Here is a 25,446-nt window from a genome sequence, read left to right on the forward strand (position 1 = left end):
GACACGATTAAGCCCCACCATTCAGTGCCGTGAACTTCGGTGAATCCGGGAGGACTCCCCAAAATTCGGGAGCCTCCCAGGAATTCCGGGAGAGTAGGCAAGTATGGGATAAGGTAACACCTACCAGGCAGAATTGTATAATGGATTACAGATTACTGATTTATTGAATGAACATCTTTGCTGGCTCACACTGTTTTAAAGGGTCTTTATAATGAAATATTACATAAATTAAGAACATCTGAAAAGAAAAGTCTTTGCATGTGACATAATGAGTGGGTGCCAGGGACTGGCTGGCTGGCATATTTTAGCCCAGGGGGTGGGGGCAAGACTTGGCTAAGCAGCCTATTAGATTACATTTTAAAGGAAAGAAAAATGCAGGTAGCATCATTATGTAAAAAGCTGTCTTGTTAAACATACAAGGTCTACAATCCCTATAAGCTTATTATAATTATGTTATAGCATCCAGTAAATAGAATTGAGTCCAGTACACAATACTAACATGATTTCTTGTACTGTGTATGTGAATGTTGGAGACCAGTGACAAACATTCCAAAGACAAATCTTGAACACTTAGGAGGGTTGGCGGCTGTGTGACACCACACGGTGTGTCAGGCTGCCCTCACTGCACTCTGAGTACAGGGTCTCTGAGTACAGGGTATACTCAGAGTGTAGTGAGGGCAACTGTTTGTACACCAGCCTAGTTCATGACTCAGCGGACAGATCGATGAACTCGGAATCTACTATTCAGCCTGCGCGTCTGTTCCCGGCATCCCTTGCGCTCTGGCTAAGCGAGAGACTTGCTAGTCATTCCCGGACCGGAAGCGGAAATTAACCTCAGCAGGCACCGGGTACTCAGCATGAAGGAGGCTACGGCAAAACGGCGAGAACCGGTGGATGTGGAGATGAAGGAGGAAGAGCCCGCGGCCACAACCGGGGAGGGGGGGAAGAAGGAGCTGGACAGCGTCACTCTGGAGGGTATAAATACACCATTGTCTCATGTATATGTCTCATGTTATTGTATCTGTCCCATTACCCTAAATCAAATCCACTGTGTACCGTATTCATGTCCAGAAGACAGGACTCACTCCATATATTACACCCTGTGCTCTGCATAACGAGCATAAAGCAATGTGTAAGCTGTGTGCACATGCACTAGGACTGCCTTCAAGAACAAATATGCCATATAGATTTTTTTTTGTTAATAACTGTGATCCTTGATCTGTTTCCAGAATGGAAAATACTAGAAGGTAATGTTCAAAGCCATTGCCTAGCTACTCTATATGTAGAACAGTATTCATGCATCCTGATACTATTCTGTTCTTCACAATGCATGATTAGAACTTGAGATCACCTGGAAAAAAATAAACTAAAAAGTGATATATAAAGCACAAGTGTCACAAAATTGCAGCTCTATTTTCTAAACATATCCCATCTTTGAATCTGGGATGTAGCTGTAAGTGGGCTCTTGCCCCGGTGCTGGTTTAAAGCAGTAGTGACTTTGAAATTGTTCAGCTGTGTCAGTAGGCTTAACTAAATATTTTATTAACTATTGTGTACACTTAACTAAATATTATATTGACTGGTGTACGATGTCTTTGTACTCTTAACTATCCTATTGGTTGCTGATAAGAAGTTCATTGTATATTCTATGTGTCTGATTGTGAGGTATTGCAGAATGTTTTGGCACTATATAAATAAAGAATAATACCATAATAAAAAAAAATCACGTGACTGGAACAATTAGAATGACAGAGTGATTCTCTTAGATGCAATGTTAATAAAAAAAAATGTTATTGGTAGAATCTTCCAAATGAATAACCATGTATGGGACAATGCAATTAAATCCATGATTTTTCTATCACAATTTATGATGGTTTTTTTAAGGACTCGCAAAATGTACATCATGAAATAAATATGAGAACATTAGAATATTTCAGTCACTGGCGGAATTTTTAAGGTGTTCCAAAGTGAATATTTTGCCACAACTTTAAAGGAAACTGAATGAGTGTCCATCAAACAATGTGTTCTTATTATTTTTTTAATAAACAGAGCCATACATTGTTGTGGTGCTTAGTATATGTAATAGATAAATCTATATGCTCTGATATTTACTTGTCATCTTTCTTTGTGGTAGACATTAAGGAGCATGTGAAGCAGATTGAGAAGGCAGTTTCTGGCAAGGAGCCTCGCTTTGTTCTACGTGCTTTGAGAGCTCTACCCTCCACATCCCGCCGTCTTAACCCCAATGTCCTTCATAAAGCCATCAATGGCTTCTTCACCTCCAACCCTGCTACCCGTGACATGCTAATCGGCTACCTGGAGGAGGTGAGAACCACCAATAGAAATGTATTAATTTACTTAATTCCTATCAGCTTGTCAATCGTCACATCACTAGTATTTTGTTATGCTTCATTTTGGCAAGAAAGGTTGTTCTGTACACTACAGTTAACAATGTTATATAAATCCAACCTGTAGGTCGCTATCGGCTAATTTTTTTCTTCTTTCACTCACCCTGACGCCTCAGCTGATGGACACAGAAGGTGATCTGCAGTTCAGGCCACGAACAGGCAAGGCTGCCTCAGCCCCACTGCTCCCTGAGATAGAAGCCTACCTGCAGCTACTGCTGGTGATTTATCTTATGAACAGCAAGCGCTACACCGAGGTGAGTGCACAGTTTGCTTTAGGGCTGCAGATATCCTGGGAAATGGTTACCACAACACCTAAACTTCTACTGACAGCCAAATTTGTATGGTAGTTTTGCAGACGTCATTTGTTGTACCCTTTAAGCCTCTTAAAAATTGCTGAAACTAATTCACATTTATACTTTATAAAATATATTTTACCTGTTCCACTGTAAATCACAGCAATGCTTATTTTGAATGGGACTGCTAAATGGTGATCTTTTGTTCTGCAATACCTATCATACTACATTTCAACCACTGGTCTGTGGAAGGTCACTATTCCAAATCTGTTTCACTGGCTGGTTATATAATTTTTCTCAATTTTTAGCATTTATAACACCAAGTATAAATACATACTGCTTTGAGTTATAATAGGATGTAGGTTGTTGAAGCAATTAAAGTATGCATTTAAATTTAGTAGTCTTTTTGTTAATTGTGCAGAATTTCAGAAAAAGCATTATGGCCTGGAAATATCAATCATTTGGTGTCCCTTGCTGTTGTATTGTAGAAGTGAGAACAAAACAGTGTTTCTTGTGATGGGGTTTTCTTTGTTTCCAACAACACATACAGGACATGTATGTTAGGATAATGTTATTTATGCAGTAGTAAAATAATAACATTAATTCAAACATTTCATCTCGTGAATTTTACTTTCAGGCTCAGAAAGTGTCAGATGACTTGATGCAGAAGATCAGCCCCCAGAACCGGCGAGCTCTGGACTTGATAGTGGCAAAGTGCTATTACTACCACTCTCGTATCTATGAATTCCTTAACAAGCTGGAAGGTGTCAGAAGGTGACTAGAGGGCTCCATGCAAGAGACTTGTTCACTATTATACCAATAGCATACCGGCCTTACTTTTCTTATTTTTTGTATGCTATATAAAATGTACAAAATACACATAATTACACCTGTTAGTGAGTTTGTGCTTCAGCATGGAAGTGGATCATTATTTATGAGGGTACAACATGTATATGTTCAGCAAGGTTTATAATTATTTATTGAAGCAGTTTTTACAGTTTTATGGTTTTAACTGTTCATGGGCTAATTAATATAACATTATACAGCTTCCTGCATGCAAGACTCCGCACAGCCACACTCCGGCATGATGCCGATGGACAGGCCACACTGCTGAACTTGCTGCTCCGAAACTACTTACAGTTCAACTTGTATGACCAGGCCGAAAAACTGGTGTCAAAGTCTGTGTTCCCAGAGCAAGCAAACAACAATGAGTGGGCCCGATACTTGTATTATACAGGTGAGGAGAATATGGCTGCTTATCTGTTTTCTTTACAAGAAGGAGGGTGAAACGTGCTATACTGGGAAGTAAAGAAGTAGATAGTTTTCATTTATACTGAAAAAAGAATAGGATAAGTCCCGAAATTGTAAAAGATGGATTTTTGACGAACTTATTCTGGATAATAGAGTTTGGCGGAAGGGGGCTATAAATTGTATAATAATGGTGTAGTCATGACCGGAAACAAGATCGAGTCTCCACATTCCGCTGAAGTGTATACATTTTATTGGGACATATGTGCTTGTACACCTATGTCTTAGTAAACTGTATTCACTTTGGTGGCAGATTATATCAGAATGTGCAGACTCCATCTTGTTTGTTCTCATGAATGCTCACAACCACTTGTCAGCATGCTCCTTTCGTCTCTGCCCCAAATTTAAAAGTATGTAAAAAGTGCTGACATTCTCCCCAAAATGTGTCCTTACTGTAGAGTCTTCACCTGTGCTTTCCTCAAACATATGTGGCCTCCAAAAAGACAGTGTTGCCCATCACTGTCATATACAGTCCATTTTTAAACTTAAAGCTAATTTTGTTTAACTACAAATAAGTTGCCTTTACAATGTTTGCAGTGACTTCTCCTGTTTAATATTTATAAATAATACTCTAGCAAAGTGCACCATTTCCCTAGTTCTAACTGCATGTGTTGTTGCATTCTCTTCTTTCAGGCCGCATTAAAGCTATTCAGTTGGAATATTCTGAAGCCAGAAGAACCTTGACTAATGCTCTGAGAAAGGCTCCCCAACACACAGCTGTCGGTTTCAAACAAACGGTGAGTCTTTGACCGAGTTATCTTGCACACGTCTTGTTCCCATTGGACAGTAATGTAGAGATGTCATGTGTCCTACTTGCCTCCTTATAAACTTGCTAGATGTAGAATGTCTGATGTAATGTCTTGTCCTTATGTGTCCTCAGGTCCACAAGCTGCTGATCGTGGTGGAACTATTGTTGGGAGAAATCCCAGACCGTCTTCAGTTCCGACAGCACTCATTGAAAAGGTCTCTAATGCCTTATTTCCTGCTCACTCAAGGTGAATATTTCCTTCTTATTAAATCTAGCCCCCCTAATATGCACAACTGGGGTTTATAATTATAGTGAACATATGTGTCTCTAATATATAACTTGTTCATAGTGAATTCATAGGCTGTATTCTTTGTTTGTTTGTTTAACTGATAACAGGACCGCTGTGTGTAAGTGAAAAGTGCACATTAATACTTTTGCAATACCAACACATACCTTGTTGGTGCCCATTTCTTAAGTTATTTTATAATTGTCTGGTACTTCAGGTGTTGTAGGGGATAGGTGAAGTATTTTGGGGTTCTCTTATGTTACTGCTGTCTAAAAAAAAAAAAAAAAAAAGGCTTTGAAATTCACTTCTTATGGTGGTGAGCACTCCTTCTCTACTAAGAGTGGTACTTCCTTTACTAGGAGAAAAATGTTGTATTATATATTTCTGTAGCCTACAGACATCCCTGACAAACTAGGAGATTATGCAAAACTTTTGGTTGATAAGATCTTGTAAATGCTTTTTATCACTTAATGTCTATTAGCAGCTCCCTAAAACTAATTCTCTTCCCCAGCTGTCCGCACAGGCAACTTATCTAAATTCAATCAGGTGCTAGATCAGTTCTGTGAGAAGTTCCAGACAGACGGAACCTACACACTCATCATCCGTCTGAGACATAATGTCATCAAGACAGGTAGGTAGATGGATTAGTGTTAAAACGACTGTTTTAGCGCAACAACTTCTAGCTTTTTCAGTAGTGTATAAAAGTTTATTCTTGAAATGCAGCATTGTGTATAGATCTGTACAAGCCTTGTCAATGTTATATCTGTCAAATTATATGTAAAATACTGGTGTACAGCTAGGAAACTGATGTGTGTGTATAAATTTGAGGGGAACGGGATTAAATTAACACGTGTTCCTTTTCTAATTACACCATATAAATTGCCACGAAGAATTTCAAGCAGGGTTTACAGATACTCCGTAAAGTGTTACACCCTTAAAGATTTCACTGTAGAGAACATGGGATGAATTTGTTCTGACATAATTTTACAGGCAATAAGCGTTGTGCATATGGTCTCTTACCATATTCCCTGCTCTAGGTGTTCGCATGATCAGCTTGTCGTACTCCCGGATCTCGCTGCCAGACATTGCTCAGAAGTTACAGCTGGACAGTCCTGAGGATGCAGAGTTCATAGTCGCTAAAGTGAGTGTGGAGGAAGGGGCATGTTAACTATGTGGACATGTAGTCCCGGAGCACATTTGCCAAGAAAATTTTACATTTACAGACAATGTACAATCACAAATTGGTGGTGCCAAGCTAGGATCTCAATTGTTAACAATATGGATGTATAAGAATGACAGTGATGTGAAACTGACATTACACAATAATTTAAACTTTGTACATTTGTGTATGTCATGACACCTGGACAGTAATGTACTGCTCTATTCTACATCGATAACATCAAAACAGGCACATAGATGTTGTAGGTCGTCTAAATGTTATTACCATGCATGAACAGATTTCAGGCATGGTAACAGCTTTGGTGCCGCACATAATCCTCTCACCCGGATGTTCACATTTTACATGAGCTGTACAGGGCACTTGTGATGTAAACCACACAGGAGATTGATGCAACAATCATCTCATATAATTGCATAGAGAACGGTTTGAGAAAACTGACAAGACCATAGGCCAAGATTCACGGAAGTGTTGTTTTCAATGCTTAATGGAGCTTTTATTCCAAATAACTGTGTTCATAGCTATGATATTCTCCTATATATAACTCCTCTCATTGCTTTTTACGCTGGTGTTTTTGTTTTTTATTTGTTTCAGGCAATCCGTGATGGAGTAATTGAAGCCAGTATTAACCATGAGAAGGGTTATGTCCAGTCTAAGGAGATGACTGATATCTACTCTACGAGAGAGCCCCAGCTGGCCTTCCACCAACGTATTTCATTCTGTCTAGATATACACAACATGTCTGTCAAGGTAAGGTCCCAGGGAGGAGACTTTTTGTCATTAAATAGTTAAGCTCTTCAGTGCCAAACCTATTCATAATGACAACTTTCTTAAAGGCCACTATAATTGGCTGTACTGTGAATAAAGAAATAAATAATTTTTGTCATGGTGTTTACAGTTATGGAAGGCTAAAAAAAAACAGCCCGCTTCTTCAAGATGTCTAATGGGGTCTGTCTTAATGCTTCATTTTGTTCATCTATTAATTTCCTATAAATGACCCACCCTGACCATAAGTAGATTTATTTAGTTCTGTTTAGGCTTATATATTTCCTGTAATTGTAATCATAATAGGACAGTTTTTCCTTCTTAGTTCTAAGTTTACAGGAATTGTAATGGTCAAATGTGACAGTTTGAGATTTTATTTGGAACTTGTTCTATAAAGCCCTCTTCACTCTTTTTTTTTTTTTCTTCTTTTTCCAGGCTATGCGCTTCCCTCCCAAATCCTACAACAAAGACTTGGAGTCTGCGGAGGTGAGAATCATGTAGAGGAAACAATGATTAGAGTACTGTGTGGTGGGAGTGTGTGAGAAGGGATTATGTGTGTGTTGTAGACAACGATATGATTTATTACATGTAGCTGGATCATCAATTAAAGAGCTGTTAAACTGTTGTCAGACACTAAAGCATATATTGTACTTGGGGCATATTCAATTGACGGTGGGATCGCCGAAAATCCCGCGCTCAAAAAATATTACCGTTAATACGGTAATATCTCGCTGGATTTCCCTGAGCTGCAAGCTGGAATCCAGCAATTAAATTACCGTATTAACGGTTTTCCCGCGCAGGATTACCGTAATAACGGTAATATTTTTTGAGCGCAGGATTTTCGGCGATCCCGCCGTCAGTTGAATATGCCCCTATATGTCCATTTGCTTCAGGATTGGTCTACTGTACAAGATTGTATTACAGACCCTTTGTGGTCTCCATGTCAGTCTGCAGAGCTTGTTTTAGAAATGCGATTAGTTTACATTGCATACTATTACTATTTTGTCACTTATAGCTTCTCCAAGTAAGTTTTATTACCATGCTCTCTTTACATACAGTTTATTTGAATTGCTGTGTATTCAGTCCTACCACCACCATACATAAAGCGCTAAAGACTCAGATTCCTAGGCTGCTGTTTATCAGTCACTACGCCACAGTTTAGAGATTAGTCTGTTCTTGCACCATTTGTAGTCCTCATATGGCTATAAGATACAAGTTTCTCCAGGAGCACTGTTGTAAGTCTCCAGTTGGTAAAAGTTTAGGTAGAAATGATAGCTGACTAGGATGCATGCAGCGGTCATTTCACTTTGTGTGTTGGATTTATTCCTCTCCTGTACTGTATGTTTCCATCTCCTGATGCCCGCTGCTCAAGTGCAAATGGTGGGTCCATAATCAGTGTACAGAATGTGGAGAACAGTAGTTGTATCAATCAACCTCCAAAGGTAGAAAACCCCTTTAACCTGCCCCACAACATCCCCAATAGACTATGCATTCAGTTACATTATCATGCTTGCTCAGGGAAGTCTTGTAAACTTGTAAAGTTATTTTGCTCACTGGCCCTTCCTCACTTATCCTATTGTCTCTCTTCCCACAGGAACGGCGTGAGAGAGAGCAACAGGATTTAGAATTTGCTAAAGAAATGGCTGAAGATGATGACGATGGATTCCCATGACCCTTACTCTAGTGATCTTTCACCTTTATGTTCTGTTTATATCAGGGTTTTATTTGGTTTTGGTTTCAAACCTCTCCATGTACAACTACTCCCTCCCTTCCCCTTCACAATAACCATTTTATAAACAGCCACAAGTGCATGTCCGTTCAGTGAAGAATTGGTAGGTTTCTCATATACACTGTGACGAACAGAGCCACCAGTTCCTCCATTATAATGTATTTATGGACTTGTCCTTACTAATACCGACTATTGCGCCTAGAACTTTGGGTTTATTTTCCTCAATTTAGCCCATAATTTAGTCTACATGATGTCATTCTCTGTGTTTATGTTCATATGCACAAGGAAACACATGGTTAGTTTTACAAGTTCTGCCATTAACTTTAATATGCCTATTTCTACCATTATGTGGGTAAAGATTGGTGTGATCTCAAATGACCAGGCGTCATTAACTTACAAACTGGATCTTGTACATCATCTTATTTTTATTTTAATGAACAGGACTGTAACATGACGCTTATCAAGACTTCGTTTTGCTCTTTAGTAACTCATTAAAGGCTGTTTCTAACCAAATTGTCTTCCGCTGTTATGTCTAAGTATTACAGTTGGTATTGTCCGCCATGCAGAAGCGGTAGGTCTGAAAAGTGGGGTTGTTTTTTGTTTTTTTTTTGTTTCATGTGAATAACACAGACTCTTTCTAGGGTGGCCAGCTCTCTAGGGTGGCCAGCTCTCTAGGGTGGCCAGCTCTCTAGGGTGGCCAGCTCTCTAGGGTGGCCAGCTATTTGGCTGCCCACATGAGAATGGAGGGTAGTTGACATGGATAAGACAAGGATCAAAAGACACAATGTGGAGGCATGAGAAAAGTGGTAACATTCATAGAAGGCAGAGGGGGTGAACATGAGGATTCATGACCTTTAAGTGGAAGAAGACACATAGGTGCAAAATGGCAGGGAAGATGTGGGAACAGATAAGCTGGCACACAGGAGAACATAATAAAACCACCACACAATAAAGGCTGGAATTTTAGTAGAAACAGCTAGGGACAAGGTAGGTAGCTTGTGTGGGATGAATGTTTACTAAGTATGGAGGTCAGCTTGATCAGATGTTTGGTGCTAGCTAAACTCCTTGCCAGCTGTGGCAACATGTAGTCAAAATACAGGAAAACAAATAAGCATTTGGGATTCTTTACCTTTTTTGCACGATACCACTGGCGTTCATCACCAGGGTTCAAGCAGTGTAGCGTTTACTACTTATTTGGGTGGAACACAGCTGCCTCCTTCCTCAGTTCCTGGAAAACTATATTTTCTCTTTCTTACCATTGGGGGACACTGCTTGACATTAGGGTTTAGTAAGTGGGACTAGGAGTCTAGGCACTTATTAAACTTTGTATTATATATGTATCAAAGGGATGTGATACGGATTTATTTTGTGACACTTTACCTAGCATTGCCTTATGTTTCAGACGGACCCACTGGCAAGTCTGAGCTGCATTATATATGTGCAAAATGTAATTTGTCTTCCTTTGGGGGACACCAGGGACATTGGGGTATAGAGTAGGGACAGAGCGAACTGGCACTTTTAACTTCTGTTTAACTAAGCCCTAGCTCCTCCCCCTCTATACCCTACCTCCTGTCCAGCCTCCGTTTAGTTTAAGTGCCTGGTGAAAAGGCTGTGTCTGGGCTGCTTCTTTTACTTTTTATTATTTTATGGCAGGAATCTGCAGTATGCAGCGCGCGGTAAGCGCTGTATGGAGGGAGGGGATCGGAGGTGCTGTGAGAGGTGCCTCTGTTGCAAGTCTCCCTCTCCCAACATTTTCATACCTTCCTAGGAGTCGGGCACAGTCGCTGCAGGCTGTGTCCGTCCTCCTGATCTGACAGACTGCAGACACTGCTTGAGGAGGGGTGGCAGAAGGTAAGTGAAACCCTCTCCCAGCACAGTGCTGAGAGAGAGGGGTAGAAAATCGCAGTGTGTCCCTGAGCAGGCTGCTTCTTACTAGAAGCAGTCATTTTATGGAAGAAAAAAAAAAAAAAGATTCTATTTTTAGCTCAGGAGACAAGGTCAGGCTAGGGTCACTATCAGTGAGCTCTGCTAGGCACTGGATTGGTTGAGTGTGTTGTCCTCTTGAATGTTACCAATTCAGTGCTGGGCCCTGGGGGAGTGGTGTTTCTTCTATTACACTTACTACATGGTGGTTTCTCACTACTTTGTGTGCAGACACCAGAATAAACAGCCATTTTATCTCCCCTTTTCTGTCCTGATAGAAAGGTTTGGAGATTTATTTTCAAAAGTTTATTATTTTTACTCTGTGGGGCTTTGGCTGTATTGCAGGCTCACTTTCTGTTCAGTTTTGTGGGCTGCTTGTTATTTATATTGTGTTTTGTTACACTGTTTATTACACTGTTTTGTTTGTGTTTTGTCCCATCTGTTAACATGTCAGAAGGGGAAAAACCATGCGTGGTAAAGCTGGTGTTACATCAATATTGAGTTTCACCTGGGCTGTCTGTCACGTAAAGCTACCATCAGGTCAGTCGGGCACGCAGGCTCTGTGCGCATCCTGCCGGCTTTCAGAGAGCATACCGTGTAGAACAGCAGCTGCTGCTTTACATACGGCAACACATGCCTGAGTTCGGTCTCTATCCAATACAGTGACTGAACTTGCTCAGTTGGTGCTGTCACAGGCTGTGGTCGCTCCATCTTCTGATTCTGCTTGCACTGTAGCAACTGACATGGGTTCCAGTTCGCTAAGTCAAGGTTTGACTGTTTCTCCCTGGCGGAGTCTGTACAGCCTGCTTGGGTACAGGGAATTGCATCCTCTGTACAGGGTTTGGTTTAGGTTTCTTCCTCTTAAAGAGGATGTTGCTATCTGCGGCACCGTCTTCCTCACATAAACGGAGGAGGATGGCGCCACAACTTCAGGAAAATAAGCCAGATTTTGACTGTAGTTCCCAGAATGAAGTTAATTTAGCGGTGAATCTGACATGGATGCTCCTTCGGTTGTGGAGGAGATTAATTCTGTTCGCCAGAGTGTGGAGGAATTAATACAAGCTGTATGTCAGGTACTTCACTTTCCTAAGTAAGAGGTTCCTCATGTTGCACAAGCTCTTCTTTTTGCACGGGAAAAGAAAAAAAATATATATTTCTTTTTCCTGGCTTCTTCCCTATTGGAAGATTTGTTATCAGAGCCTTTGGACTTCCCCAGATAGCAAGTTCCAAGTATTTCGGTGACTGAAGTCGGTTTATCCTTTTCCTCCTGAAGTTTTTGCTAAATGGTGGACGCTTCCACGTGTGGATGCTGCAGTTACAAGGTTAGCCAAGGTAACTACTATTCCTTTTCCTAAAATAGCCACTCTTAAGGATGGTACAGACCATTAGGTTAAGGCCGTCCTTAAGTTCATTTTCGTGGCAGCATGTGCCTCTTTCAGGCCTGCTTTGGCATCTGCGTGGATTAACAAAGCAGTAGAATGCTGGTCAAAACACCGTTTTCAAGGTTTGTCGGCAGGCAGGCAGGCCTTCCTCTAAATTGCTTCTATTAGTGGAGCAAATTCAGAGGGCGATAGATTATTTACGAGAGGCAGCTACATACGCGGAACTGATTGGTGCACGTATTTCTGCCTCTGCAGTTTCAGCTCGTCGTATTTTCTGCCTGCCTTAAGTCCTGGAAGGCTGATGGGGAGTCTGAAAAGGTTCTTGAGACCATACCTTTTTCTGGGGGTCTTTTGTTTGGACCTCAGCTTCACTCCATTATCAGTCAAGCTACAGGTGGAAAGGGCACTTTTCTCCCAGTCCTTCTACAGGCCAGTCACCTGCCCCTAGGGGTGGTTTGCTGCGTGGGCGCCAGGCCTAGTTGGCTTGACGTCCAGTAGCGAAACCTGCAAACAAGCAGTCCGCATGACGGACATTTTGCTCCTCCGCTGTCGCCAGTGGTGTGAGCTCGTCTTTTCTTGTTCTGGAATCAGTGATTGCAGTCTACCACCGATGTCTGGGCTTGGGTGTAGTTGATTGAGGATACAAGATCGATCTGCTCGGTCTTTCTCCCAGATAGTTCTTTGCCTTAGGGCTTCCCACTTGTCCACAAAAGCGACTGGTTTTACGAGAAGCGATTCTATCCTTTCTTTATTCCGGAAGGGTTGATTCCGGTGCAGGATTCTCAAAGAGGTTTGGGTTTTTATTACAACCTTTTTCTCGTGCTAAAACCAAAGGGCTTATTCAGACCAATTCTGACTCTGAAAATCTTTCAACACCCATGTCACAGTGCCCAGGTTTAAGATCGAGTCTTTGAGCTTGGTTATTCATGGCATGGAACAAGGAAAATTCATGGAGGTTCTAGACATCAAAAATGCCTATCTTCATGTACCTATCTAGAGGGCTCATCAGTCCCTTTTGAGGTTTGCGGTTCGGTCACAGCACTAACAATTTCAGGCTCTTCCCTTTGGTCTGGCCACGACCCCACGTATCTTCAGAGATCAATGCCGGTCATGGCTGCTCTGCTAAAGTCCAAGAGGATTACAATCATCCCTTCTTCTTTTAATGAGAGAGTCTCCAAAGGTGCTTTAGACGACATATCCAAGTAGTAATCCAGACTCTCTATAGTTTCACGGTTGGATTCTCAACTTCAAAAAGTCCAAGTTGCTCCCATCTCAGCAAATGATCTTTTTGAGTATTTTTATTTTACATCCGTCAAAACGGGTGTTCTTAATAACCAAAACAGGATTCTAGCCTTGTAGAACAGGGTAAGATCTTGGTTGGCGGCAAGGTAGCCTTCGGTACATTTCACCATGAGCGGTTTTGGCAACATGGTATCAACTTTCTAGCCAGTCCAGTTTGCTCAGTTTGGCAGTCCCAGTTGGATCTTCTGTTGCAATGCAACAAATACCATCTGAATCTCACGGCCCAGGTATTTCACCTGTCTCCGCAGACCAGTTAGTTGTTTCTTTGGTGGTTACATAAACAGATTCTCGCCAGGGGACGCAATTTATCAATTTAAAATTGGACTTTAATCACAAAAGATGCCAGCCTTCAAGATTAGAGGCCTTCTGTCTTCATGCTCGGTTTCAGGGTTTTTGTACTCAAAAGGAATCCAAGCTTCCAATAAATGTATTTGAACTGTGAGCCGTCTTCATGCTCTTATAAGCGCACAACACTTGCTGCAGGGAAGGCCAGTGAAGATTCAGTCAGACCATGCCACGTCAGTGGCATACCTCAATCATTGGAGCGATACCAAAAGTCCCTTGGCCATGCGGAAATTGTCACTTCATTCTAAGGTGTTTCGTCAGTTGGTGGAATGGTGGGGTCACCCGAATGTCGACATGGTGGCATCTCGGATGAACCACAAGGTTCTCCTCTTCTGCGCCCGTGCAAGAGATCCTATTGCAGTAGACGCCATGTCTGTCTCTTCGAGGTATACCTTAGTGTACCTTTTCCACCAGTAGCCATGCTTCCAAGGGTGTTAAGAAAGGTAAAGAGAGAGGGTGTTCCAGTTCTTCTGATAGCGCCGTATTGGCCGCAGAGGGCCGGTACACCGACGAGCTTGGACCTGGCGGTTGCCGCTACTCCCAGATCTATTAACTCAAGATCCCTTTTGTCATCTACGTTTACAGCGTCTGGCTTTAATGGTGTGACTGTTGAAGCTATGATCCTAAGCGCTAAGGTGTTTCCGAACTTGTGGTGCAAACCATGATTTGTGCTCGGAAACCAGCCTCTGCAAAGATTTCTCATCGAGTCTGTAAAACTTTTATTGACTGGTGTAAAAAGAAGGGATATCCTACTTCTTCTTTTTGCTTGGCCATGTTACTTCGGTTCTTGCAGGACGGGTTTGATGCAGGGTTGCGCCTTAGTTCTCTTTTTAAGGTCAGGTGTCAGCTTTTTCTGTCTTCTTTCAAAGAAAACTTGCTGTCATTCCTTATGTGCACACTTTCATTCAGAGCGTTCTCCATGTACAACCTCCATATGTTCTTCTGGTACCACTATGGGATTTGAATTTAGTGTTGAATGCTTTACAGCATCCGCCTTTTGAACCTTTGAATACAGTGGAATTCAAATTTCTATCCTAGAAAACTGTTTTATCCATTTCTACGGCACGCACAGTTTTCAGAGCTTGCTGCTTTATCTTAAAAGTCTCCTCTTCTTGTTTTTCATTAAAACAGGGCAGTTCTTCAAAACAGGACCTCTTTCCTTCCTACAGTTGTCTGGTTTTTATCTAAATCAACACATTCCGGTCCTGAATGATTTTATGTATTCAGTTTAACAATATTTCTATTGGTTTTTTCAATGTTGTCCAAGTCTTCCGAATTTATGTGCTGAGGTCTCAGAAGATGCGCAAGACTGACAATCTTTTGAGTCTCTATCATGCTCACAAAAGAGGCTGGCTAGCTTCTAAAAGTAATTGCTAGGTGGATTACGGCTGTTATTCGTTAAGCTTATAGTAAGGCTGGGGAGCCTGTCCCAGATAATCTATGCAAGCACTCTACAGGGTCTGTAAGTGCTTCCTGGGCGGCCCGCTATGGTGCTTCCAGAGAACAGCTGTGTAAAGTGACCATGTGGTAGTCTGTACACACATTCACTTTTACAAGTTTATTGTGTTTGCATCCAAGAATGCAAGTTTTAGAAGAAAGGTGTTTCGTGCCATTTCTTCTGAGCGTTCCCTCCCATAGGGCAGCTTTGGGATATCCCTGGTGTCCCCCAAAGGAAGACAGAGAAAATGGGATTTTTATACTTACGTAAAATCCGTTTCTCTTAGTCCATTGGGGGACACCGGGCGCCCACCCTTAACGCTCTAGTTTCTCCTACTGTTTGACATGTAGTCTTGTTGGTAACAGAATGTTGTTGTTCGTTCATTTTATTCTCTTTTCCTGTTTCTCTCCATCTCCACTTTCTGTGGGCTTGGTTAAACATAAACTGAGGCTGGACAGGAGGTGGGGTATAGAGGGGGAGGAGTTAGGGCTTAGGGCTTAGTTAAACAGAAGTTTAAAGTGCCAGTTCGCCATGTCTCTACTGTATAACCCAATGTCCCTGGAGTCCCCCAATGGACTAAGAGAAACGGATTTTACATTTTTTTAAGTATAAAAATCCCATTTTCTATATTATCTTTTGAAATGCCTAGCCACGGATGCCCTCTGTTCAGCTTACAATGCTAGGGTCTGCGAACAGGGTGCTCCCACTTTGGTGTCGGCAGCTCTGAAGGAGCAAGTCTGGCCTAAATCACTGGCAGCATCAATGACTGAGCTTGCGAAGGTGATGTTATGGTCCAAAAAGGTACGTGATTATCCCTTTTGCTCATGCGTCTACACACACTCAGCACACACAGATCAGATCTGTTGCGGGCACATTGGACAAGCGGAATGCCTCTATCCCAGTCCGAGTCCACCCAGACACACATTTGTTCACCATCTCAGGGATAAGCATAATTTTGTTTTGCAGAGTTGTTCACAGTCAGGATCAGGATATAGTTCATTTCCCGGGAGAGTATGGCTAGTTGCATCTTGATTTACTGACAAAAACATTATTATCTCTGCGGATTCCACATCCATTCACTGGGTGGATAATCTCTGGTAAAGCATTAGACACATTTTAACCTTTGCGAAACATGAGTCTGCGGTTCCATCCGCACCTGCCCTATTTAAGACACCATCTCCTCATATGATGGGCATGGTGTGTGACCTTTGGCAGAGAAAATAGAGTGGAAGGAACTCCTAGGGTTGACAACCCTGTTGCTCGTCTTTTCACTTATTCCGCTATCCCTATGCAGGGCAGGCGCCCATAGAAGGTTTTTCTCTAAAGGTCTCTGGCAAAAAGTGTAACCTGGCCTCTACTTTGCTTAAATGACGGTGGCCGGTTTGTTTAGACCCAATAGGGTCATAGCTTGATTTCATAAAGCCATCCAGCTATGGTGAGAGCAGTTAGCGAGAGGCAACCAGGATGACGTTCCAAAAATCTCTCACTTTTGCAGAATTAGAGTAGTATACAGGGGCCACCAGAGGTAAGAGTACCTCTCTTACTGTCAGCTTCAACAGACCACAGCAAGGACGGTCTCAATTCTTTTGTTCCTCCCAGAGGAGCATATAGTACATGTACAGTAGCAGTTAGGTGAGGAACCTATAGGCCTGGTGACATGCCCGAAGGGTGGGGTAATTTATTCCAACCTCCTCCTGGCCCATGGTTAGACGGGTTCGTCCGTCCTATTTAAATTTGCAGTCCCTCAACAGGCAGGCCTGCATTCTCTTGTTTCAGATGTAGTTGCTACGCACAGTCATTGCAGGCAGTGAACAGAGAGAGTTCCTGGCCTCAATAGACATCAAGGATGTCTTCTTACATGTACCATTCTGGAGGAGGCACCGGTGTCTCTTCAGCTTTGGCTGTACAGAAATTTCAGTTCCGGTTCAGGGCCCTGCCGTTCGTTCTGGACACTGTGCCTCGAGGGATTCCAAGGTAATGGCGGTCATGGCAGGGCTACTGCGTGCCCGGCGAGTCACGATAATAGCCTGTCTGGACGACCTCTTTCCGAAGGCTCCATCTTCTCTCTGTATCTGTCTCTCTCTGTCTGTCTCACTCTCTGTGTCTCTGATCCAGATCTCCATCCAGTTCCTGGAAGTGTACAATTAGGTTTGAAATCTACCGAGGGTTCTCACTCGTGCTACCACAGGAGACGCGTTTCTTACACCTCATCTTCTATACTGTCACCCAAAGGGTCTTCCTACCGGAGAATAAGCCCTCTCACTTCAGTGCAGGACCAGGATGCTCCTGGTGCAGAGAGAAGTTTCTCTTCTCAGTTGCATGAAGCTTATAGAAACCAGGGTACCAATGTTCTAGGCAGTAACATTTGCACGCTCCACTCCCGACATCTAGAGGGAGATTCTGCAGAAAAGGTCTGGCTCCCATGTTATTGGACAGGCAGATCCTCACTCTGTCCTAACCCACTCGTATATCCTTCTCTGGGTGGTTATCAAGAAACAGGAGTGAGGTTAGTCGTTCACCAAGATCTGAACCTTGGTCATGACAGGCACTAGTCTGTTAGGTTGAGGTGGATTTAATAGGATCTTTAAGGTTCTTTTGGTCCTCCCAAGAGGACTGTTCTTTCAAATTTGGAACTCACAGATGCACAAGGCCAAGCATTTCCTAATCAGGAAACCTAGACATTCTGTCAGATAATGCCACGGCTGTTGCATAAACCTGCATGACCACCTGATCTGTTTAAAGGAATTAAAACTTTCCCTGTCTATCCCGCACACTAACTTTGTCGTAAAAATTATGCCATTGCAAAGGTTTTTTGCGAAAAGCTGACACTCTTACTCAGGTTTTTCTTTTAAACGAATCTATCCCAATTTACGGACATAAACGTTACCATAAACCAAATAATCTCTTCTATTTCTGATTCGTGAATTCGGAAGAACAGCGACCCGAACTTATTAAGTGTAATTTAATATGGAAAATAAATTCACAGTGCTTAAGATAAAAACAATTAACAAAATGACATACAAAGATATAATACAAAAGTTTCTTGTAAAATAAAAGAGATTAAAAAACAGAAATAACTGTTCAAAGGCCTCAGTTTTTAGGACCTTTGCCATAAATTGGTACTGGGCACTTGGCTGGAGCTGTCTTATCCATTAGCTTGCATATAACACCCTGGCTCAACATAATATATTATGTTATTAATTTGACCTGAATCTCCTGCCCTCTTTGGGAGTCCAGATACAGTAAGTCCTCTGCTGCGTCATCATACTTAGTCCCCAACTGCATAACCTTTCATTTACCAGGACAGTGCATCTAGTGTGTTCTCACTACAAAATACATGTCATCAGCAAATGCTAAGAAGTGTTATTCCAGTTTGCAACAATTTATACCACACATCTGAACCATGGGCTACAACTTTTATAACTTTAGTTCAGTTAGTTTAGGAACAGTCAATAACTACTTTCTGGACATGGACATTTAGCTGTTTCTGGGACAACTCATCTGTTCCATTTGTCCTCAGACAAAAAGTCTGAGAAATTTCTTGACCTTGCCAAGGAGTGACCATCAGAATTTCAAGGAGACTCCATCTGTCCACAATTTTCCCAAAGATCTTGCGATTCTGTTCCAAATTTTTGGTAGCAAATGCATTTATTGCAAAATCAAAATAGCGTACAATATGATAACAGAATCCTTACAACAAACATAGAATGCATACGGTATATACTTGGGCAAACTTGTAAGCTCTCTTGCTCCTCATTTTTAAAAAAAGGGTAGGTGGTGTGAAAAAAATATCCAAGAAGGTGCACCTAAACTTCTGAAATATAGAGGGAGAGTGCAAGAGAGAGATCATGTCTCAAGGGGAGTGAAGAAACTGACAACCCACCCAAATGGATTTCAAAAAAGTAATCTCAGGTTGTAGTACAGAGCCCAGGTCTCCCAGATTTTACTAAACAATTTGTCAGAGCCTTTGATAATTGAAGTCATAAACTCCATTTGATATACGTGACCAAGCCTGTTCGGTACTGTCACGAGCCGCGGCGGTACTCACAGCCGCCGCGGCTCGCTTCCTGTCCTCTCCGGCGTCCCGGCCGTCACCATCACTTCCTCCCAACTCCCGACCGTTGCCAAGACAACGGCCGGACGCCTCTTCAGTGCCGCGTCCCGGCAGCCGGGCGCGCACGCGCATAGGGGGCAAGTAATCAGATTCAGCCTGTGGCTGAATTAGCAGGCATTAGCCTGCAAGTGTGGATTCCAGGGCTAAGCCCTGATTGGTGTTTAGGGTAGCAGGCAATTAGCCTGCAAGTGTGCTTTATCTGGGGCAGGCTCTGATTGGCTGCTGCCTCATTGCCGGTTATAGCTTCTGTTCCCAGTCTGCTGACCTGCTCTGTGCCCTGTTCCTGCCTATTGAACTTTCTGCTGATTACCCGTGTATGACCCTTTGCCTTTATTTGGGCTTTGCTTGTTTATCTCGTGACCCTGACCTCTGGCCTGTTTACCAATCTTCCTGTCTGCTTGTGACCCTTGACCTCAGCTTGTTAATTGGAATTGCTATTTGCTGCCGGCCCTTGACCTCTGCTTGGACTTCACTCAGTTTGCCTGGGTTCTCCCCAGCCGGTACACACTTCACGACCCTCTGTCAGTCTGCAGCCCAGTCTGTCCCCACCATCAGGGGCTCCAGTGAACACCTGATTGGCAGAGTAGACTCCGGGTTGTGTTGTGCCGGCTGGAGGGGTTCCTAACATTATAACCGGCCCAAACACGTACTGGAGACAAGGTTGAAATGGATGGAAGCGGAACTACACCGTCTCCGGCGCAAGCCCTAGCAGGCCATGTTCAGTCCCTGTACCAAATGATCCAGGGATTGTCTGAGCGTTTGTCCGTTCAGGAAGAAGTTGCAAAAACCTCACAATCCACTCCAGATTCCACCTGTGAACCCAAAATGCATTTGCCAGATTGTTTCTCCGGAAATAGATTACTGTTCTGGAATTTCAGAGAGAGCTGCAAGCTCTATTTTCGGTTAAGACCCCGCTCCTCTAGTTCAGAGCAGCAAAGAGTCGGAATTATCATTTCCCTCCTACAGGGTGACCCCCAGTCCTGGGCCTTTTCCTTGCCGCAGACCAGTCCTGCCATGCAGTCAGTAGACACTTTTCTCGAGGCATTAGGTCTACTATATGATGACCAGGATCGAATGGCCTCCGCTGAGGCTCATCTACGGGCCTTGAAACAAGCTCGACGGTCGGCAGAGGAATACTGCGCTGAATTCAGTAGATGGTCACCTGACAGTGGATGGAATGATCCTTCCCTACGCAGTTAGTTTCGTCTAGGTCTGTCAGAACAGATTAAAGATTCTTTGGTGCAATACCCAACTCCTACTCCTACCTCATTGGAGGATCTGATGCACCTCGCCATTAAAATCGACAGGAGAATTAAGGAGCGAAAATCTGAGAAGCTGCCTTGATTCCTGTTACCACGGATGGTGAGGAGCCTATGCAATTAGGAGCGAATCGTCTCTCCCCTGAGGAAAGAGACAGGAGACGATCACAAGGCCTATGTCTCTATTGTGGCGCTAAGGGCCACTTCTCCCGTTCCTGCACTAATAAGCCGGGAAAAAGAGCATGCCTAGGGAATGAGGGAAAGTTCACCTAGGTCTACAAATTGTTTCCCAAAAAAATGCTGTATTGATCCCTGCACAGCTCACATCCAGTGCTGGTTCTGTGGACCTGTCTGCTTTCATTGACAGTAGAGCTGCGGGCAACTTCCTTGACATCGGATTTGCCCGCTCTGCTGGAATTCCGATGGTAAAGCTCAAGTCTGTCATTACTGTATGTGGCTTAGATGGGAGTCCATTGCCTGGCGGCAAGATTACCTGGGAGACCCCGCTACTACAGTTGAACATTGGAGCACTCCATTCAGAGTCCATAATCTTCTTCCTTATCGAATGTCCGTCAGTTCCTTTGATCCTGGGCCACCCTTGGCTTTCCCGTCATAACCCTGTCATGGATTGGGTAAAAGGTGAAATTGTCCAGTGGAGCTCTTATTGTACACAGTCTTGCTTGACACTGCCTCTGTGTGTGATTCAGTCTATTCCGGAGCAGCTTCACTCACAGTATCATGACTTCTGGAATGTGTTCTCCAAAAAGGCTGCTGATACGTTACCACCGCACCGTGACTTTGACTGTGCCATCGAGCTTATTCCTGGTTCTAAGTTACCCAAGGGACGCTTGTACTCCCTCTCTGGTCCAGAGACCAAATCCATGCAGGATTATATTGATGAAAATCTGGAGAAAGGCTTCATCAAAATCTCCAGTAGGAGCCGGATGCTTCTTTGTTTCCAAAAAAGACGGAGGACTAAGACCTTGTATCGACTACCGAGGGCTGAATCTGATCACAGTCAAGAACACCTATCCCCTTCCTCTCATCTCCATACTATTTGATCAACTAAGAAGTGCAACAATCTTCACAAAAATCGATCTTCGTGGTGCATATAACCTCATACGTATTAGAGCAGGTGATGAGTGGAAGACGGCATTCAGTACGCTTTCTGGCTACTACGAGTATCTGGTCATGCCGTTTGGTCTTAGTAACGCGCCTGCAGTATTCCAGGACCTGATTAATGAGGTGCTACGTAAGTTCCTTGGACATTTCGTTGTTGTCTACTTGGACGACATCCTCATATATTCGGAGTCATTATCAGTACATCAGGGTCATGTCAGACAAGTCCTACAAAAATTGCAAGAGCACCATCTCTATGCTAAAATTGAAAAATGCGAATTTGAGGTTCAGAAAGTGTCCTTTCTATGTTATATAATCTCCTCGGAAGGATTCTCCATGGACCCAACCAAGGTCCAAGCAATCCTGGACTGGGTACAACCGAATAACCTCAAGGCGGTCCAGAGATTCCTGGGATTTGCCAATTATTACAGAAGATTTATTGACGGCTTTGCTGATATTGTGGCTCCTATTGTCACCTTGACTCGCAAGGGAAGCGATCCAGCTAATTGGTCACCCCAGGCAATAACTGCCTTTGAAACCCTGAAGAAAGCCTTTGTGTCTGCTCAGGTCCTTAGACATCCAGGACCTAAGGTACCGTTTATTCTTGAAGTTGATGCCTCTGACGTCTGTGCTGGTGCCATCTTGTCACAGAAAGATTTCCATACTCACCGCTTACATCCATGTGCCTACTTTTCCCGTCAGTTCTCTTCAGCGGAAACCAACTATGATGTGGGAAACCGAGAGCTGTTGGCAATCAAATGGGCCTTTGAGGAATGGCGACATTGGTTAGAAGGTGCTGCACACCAGATCTCTGTTATAACGGATCATAAGAATCTGCAGTATATACAGTCGGCCAAACGACTGAACCCCCGGCAGGCTCGTTGGTCGCTGTTTTTCACCCGTTTTAACTTTGTAATCACCTATCGTCCAGGTTCTAAAAATGTCTGGGCAGACGCCCTGTCCAGAAGCTTCCTGGCACACCATGCTCCAGTTACTAGTCCAGAGCCTATTGTTCCCTTGTCTATGCTGGGTTAACCCAAGACCTGAGCTGTACCCTACAAAGCTTTCAGAGATTAGCTCCTGATAATACTCCAGTAGGATGCTTGTTTGTCCCAGTTCATCTAAGGAAGGCGGTCCTTGCTGAAGCACACGATAATCAGACTGCTGGACATCCTGGAGTTTTCAAAACATTGGAAATCCTTTCCCGCACTGTATGGTGGCCATCTTTGTCTGCTGACGTCAAGAGTCATGTCCTCTCTTGTGAGGTTTGTGCCAGGAACAAAATTCCCAGGACTCGCCCGGTAGGCCAGTTGGTTCCATTGGCCATTCCTGCAAAACCTTGGACACATTTGTCCATGGACTTTCTTGTTGATTTGCCACCCTCTGCGGGACACAATACTATTTGAGTCGTGGTAGACCGCTTCAGCAAAATGGCACATTTCATTCCACTAACCAGGCTTCCTACCGTTCGAGATCTGGCCATTCTCTTCATCCAACATATTTTCCGTCTCCATGGACTTCCTTCTGATATCGTTTCTGATCGTGGTTCACAATTCATAGCACAATTCTGGAAATACTTCTGTACCCTTCTCGGAATCAAGATCAGTCTGTCACCCTCAGTCTAATGGGCAAACTGAAAAGGTTAACCAGTCTCTTGAACAATTCCTACGATGTTATACTTCAGAATTCCATGACAACTGGTCCTCTTTGCTGTCCTGGGCAGAGTTTGCCTACAATAACTCATCTCACTCATCTACTCAAACCTCCCCGTTCTACTGTAATTTCGGTTTTCATCCCAGGTCTAATTCTCTATATTCTCTCAAATCTGCTGGTATCCCTGAGATTCGTTCCACAGCTGTTGATCTGAAAGTAATTTGGAGGAAAGTTCAGTCCTCCTTAAAAAGGTCCTCATTGTCTGCTAAAAAAAAATTTGTATCGCCACCGTACCACCTGCTCATTCAAAGTGGGCCAGAAAGTGTGGCTTTCAACTCGAAATGTTAGCTCAGACAGCCTTGTAAGAAGCTGGGGCCTAAATTTATTGGTCCGTTTATGATTACCAAGCAGATTAATCCGGTAGCTTTCAGATTGAAGATTCCTGGCTCACTAAGGATCCCCAACACGTTTCATTGTTCGCTATTTAAGCCAGTATTACACCCGAATCAATCCCAGCCTACAGGTCTTTCTGTGAGAAATAGGAACATACCACAAAAATTTGTTGTCCAGAAGATTCTCGACTCTAAAAGAGTGCAGGGGCAGGTGCACTTCCTAGTACAGTGGAAGAATCATGGGCTAGAGGAGCGGTCCTGGGTCCCGCAAAGACGACTATACGCTTCAAGACATTTGAAGGAATTTTTCAAAAAATTTCCTAGGAAACCTGGGGATCGGGGTTCCTTAACCCCTCCTCAAGGGGAAGGTACTGTCACGAACCGCGGCGGTACTCACAGCCGCCGCGGCTCGCTTCCTGTACTCTCCAGCGTCCCGGCCGTCACCATGACGACCGGGACGTCACTTCCTCCCAACTCCCGACCGTTGCCAAGGCAACGGCCCGACGCTTCTTCAGTGCCGCGTCCCGGCAGCCAGGCGCGCACGCGCATAGGGGGCAAGTAATCAGATTCAGCCTGTGGCTGAATTAGCAGGCATTAGCCTGCAAGTGTGGATTCCAGGGCTAAGCCCTGATTGGTGTTTAGGGTAGCAGGCAATTAGCCTGCAAGTGTGCTCTATCTGGGGGCAGGCTCTGATTGGCTGCTGGCTGTATTTAAGGCAATGAGGTCTGCTGCCTCATTGCCGGTTATAGCTTCTGTTCCCAGTCTGCTGACCTGCTCTGTGCCCTGTTCCTGCCTATTGGACTTTCTGCTGATTACCCGTGTATGACCCTTTGCTTTTATTTGGGCTTTGCTCGTGACCCTGACCTCTGGCCTGTTTACTGATCTTCCTGTCTGCTCGTGACCCTTGACCTCAGCTTGTTAATTGGAATTGCAATCTGCTGCCGGCCCTTGACCTCTGCTTGGACTTCACTCCGTTTGCCTGGGTTCTCCCCAGCCAGTACACACTTCACGACCCTCTGTCAGTCTGCAGCCTAGTCTGTCCCCACCATCAGGGGCTCCAGTGAAGTAGACTCTGGGTTGTGTTGTGCTGGCTTGAGGGGTTCCTAACAGGTACTTTCTGTTAGACAGGGTGCTGTATACTACCAATTGGTCCCTGCTGGCAGATGGCTGCGGAAGCGATGTAAGCACTGGGCTGAGTGGAGGAAGTATTTGGATCTCAACCTGCAAAAGAGTGCGAATAAAATTTCTAACTTCCCTCCAGAATGTCAGCAGTTTGAGGCATTCCCACCAAGTGTGCAAGAAATATCCAGGCATAAGGCAACCTTGCCAATATCTATCAGAGGCAGACAAGTAAAACTTATGCAATCTGGTGGAACTCTTTTACTTTGACACAAATCGACCTTCTGGCAGCATTGTCTCTAATAGCTTGGTCTCCCACTTAAACTGGTGGGGGTCTTTAGTTGAGGTGCCTGGAATGGTTAATGCTCCATAAATTGAACCTATTGAGGAGGTACGGTGCACGCAAATGCATTCAATTGTTGTGTAGCTGTTAGGCTGTGGGTCTCGTAATAAACTTACAGAACTAGCGTTAGAGGTCTTCGCCTATAGCAGCCGCCTTTCCCATATAGCTTGATGTGCTCACAGGTACTCGGATGCCCCCAGGTCTTAACTCTTATTGTAGTGTAAGTTTATTAACAAAACCGCAGCGGCAGGGCACGAAGAAGACAGTTCAGATGGTAACGGATGGTCGGACGTAAGCTGAGGTCAGGAGTCCAAAGCAAGCAGAGAAGTCAAAGACAGGCCAA

The 25,446-nt window shown here is 43.6% G+C and overlaps 1 protein-coding gene across 1 annotated transcript; it reads left to right on the forward strand.

Annotated features, from left to right (window-relative positions):
* The first annotated feature begins 787 nt into the window (after nucleotides 1-787).
* Nucleotides 788-9,227, forward strand: PSMD3 (proteasome 26S subunit, non-ATPase 3). The gene is made up of 12 exons (XM_075177098.1): nucleotides 788-975; nucleotides 2,135-2,325; nucleotides 2,525-2,662; nucleotides 3,339-3,475; nucleotides 3,748-3,938; nucleotides 4,643-4,746; nucleotides 4,890-5,004; nucleotides 5,555-5,674; nucleotides 6,081-6,184; nucleotides 6,815-6,970; nucleotides 7,421-7,471; nucleotides 8,580-9,227. The coding sequence occupies exons 1-12, from the start codon at nucleotides 858-860 to the stop codon at nucleotides 8,655-8,657; spliced, it is 1,503 nt and encodes a 500-aa protein (XP_075033199.1). The 5' UTR covers nucleotides 788-857; the 3' UTR covers nucleotides 8,658-9,227.
* The last annotated feature ends 16,219 nt before the right edge of the window (nucleotides 9,228-25,446 follow it).

The sequence above is a fragment of the Mixophyes fleayi genome, chromosome 6 (genome assembly GCF_038048845.1).
Source record: "Mixophyes fleayi isolate aMixFle1 chromosome 6, aMixFle1.hap1, whole genome shotgun sequence".
In the NCBI taxonomy this organism is placed as follows: Eukaryota; Metazoa; Chordata; class Amphibia; order Anura; family Limnodynastidae; genus Mixophyes; species Mixophyes fleayi.

Excerpts from the sequence above, each read along its gene's own strand:
- PSMD3 (XM_075177098.1), top strand. The coding sequence starts at position 858 with ATGAAGGAGGCTACGGCAAAACGGCGAGAACCGGTGGATGTGGAGATG. Across the intron at positions 5,005-5,554 it reads TTATTTCCTGCTCACTCAAG|CTGTCCGCACAGGCAACTTA; the intron begins GTGAATATTTCC and ends TCTCTTCCCCAG. Across the intron at positions 5,675-6,080 it reads ACATAATGTCATCAAGACAG|GTGTTCGCATGATCAGCTTG; the intron begins GTAGGTAGATGG and ends TCCCTGCTCTAG.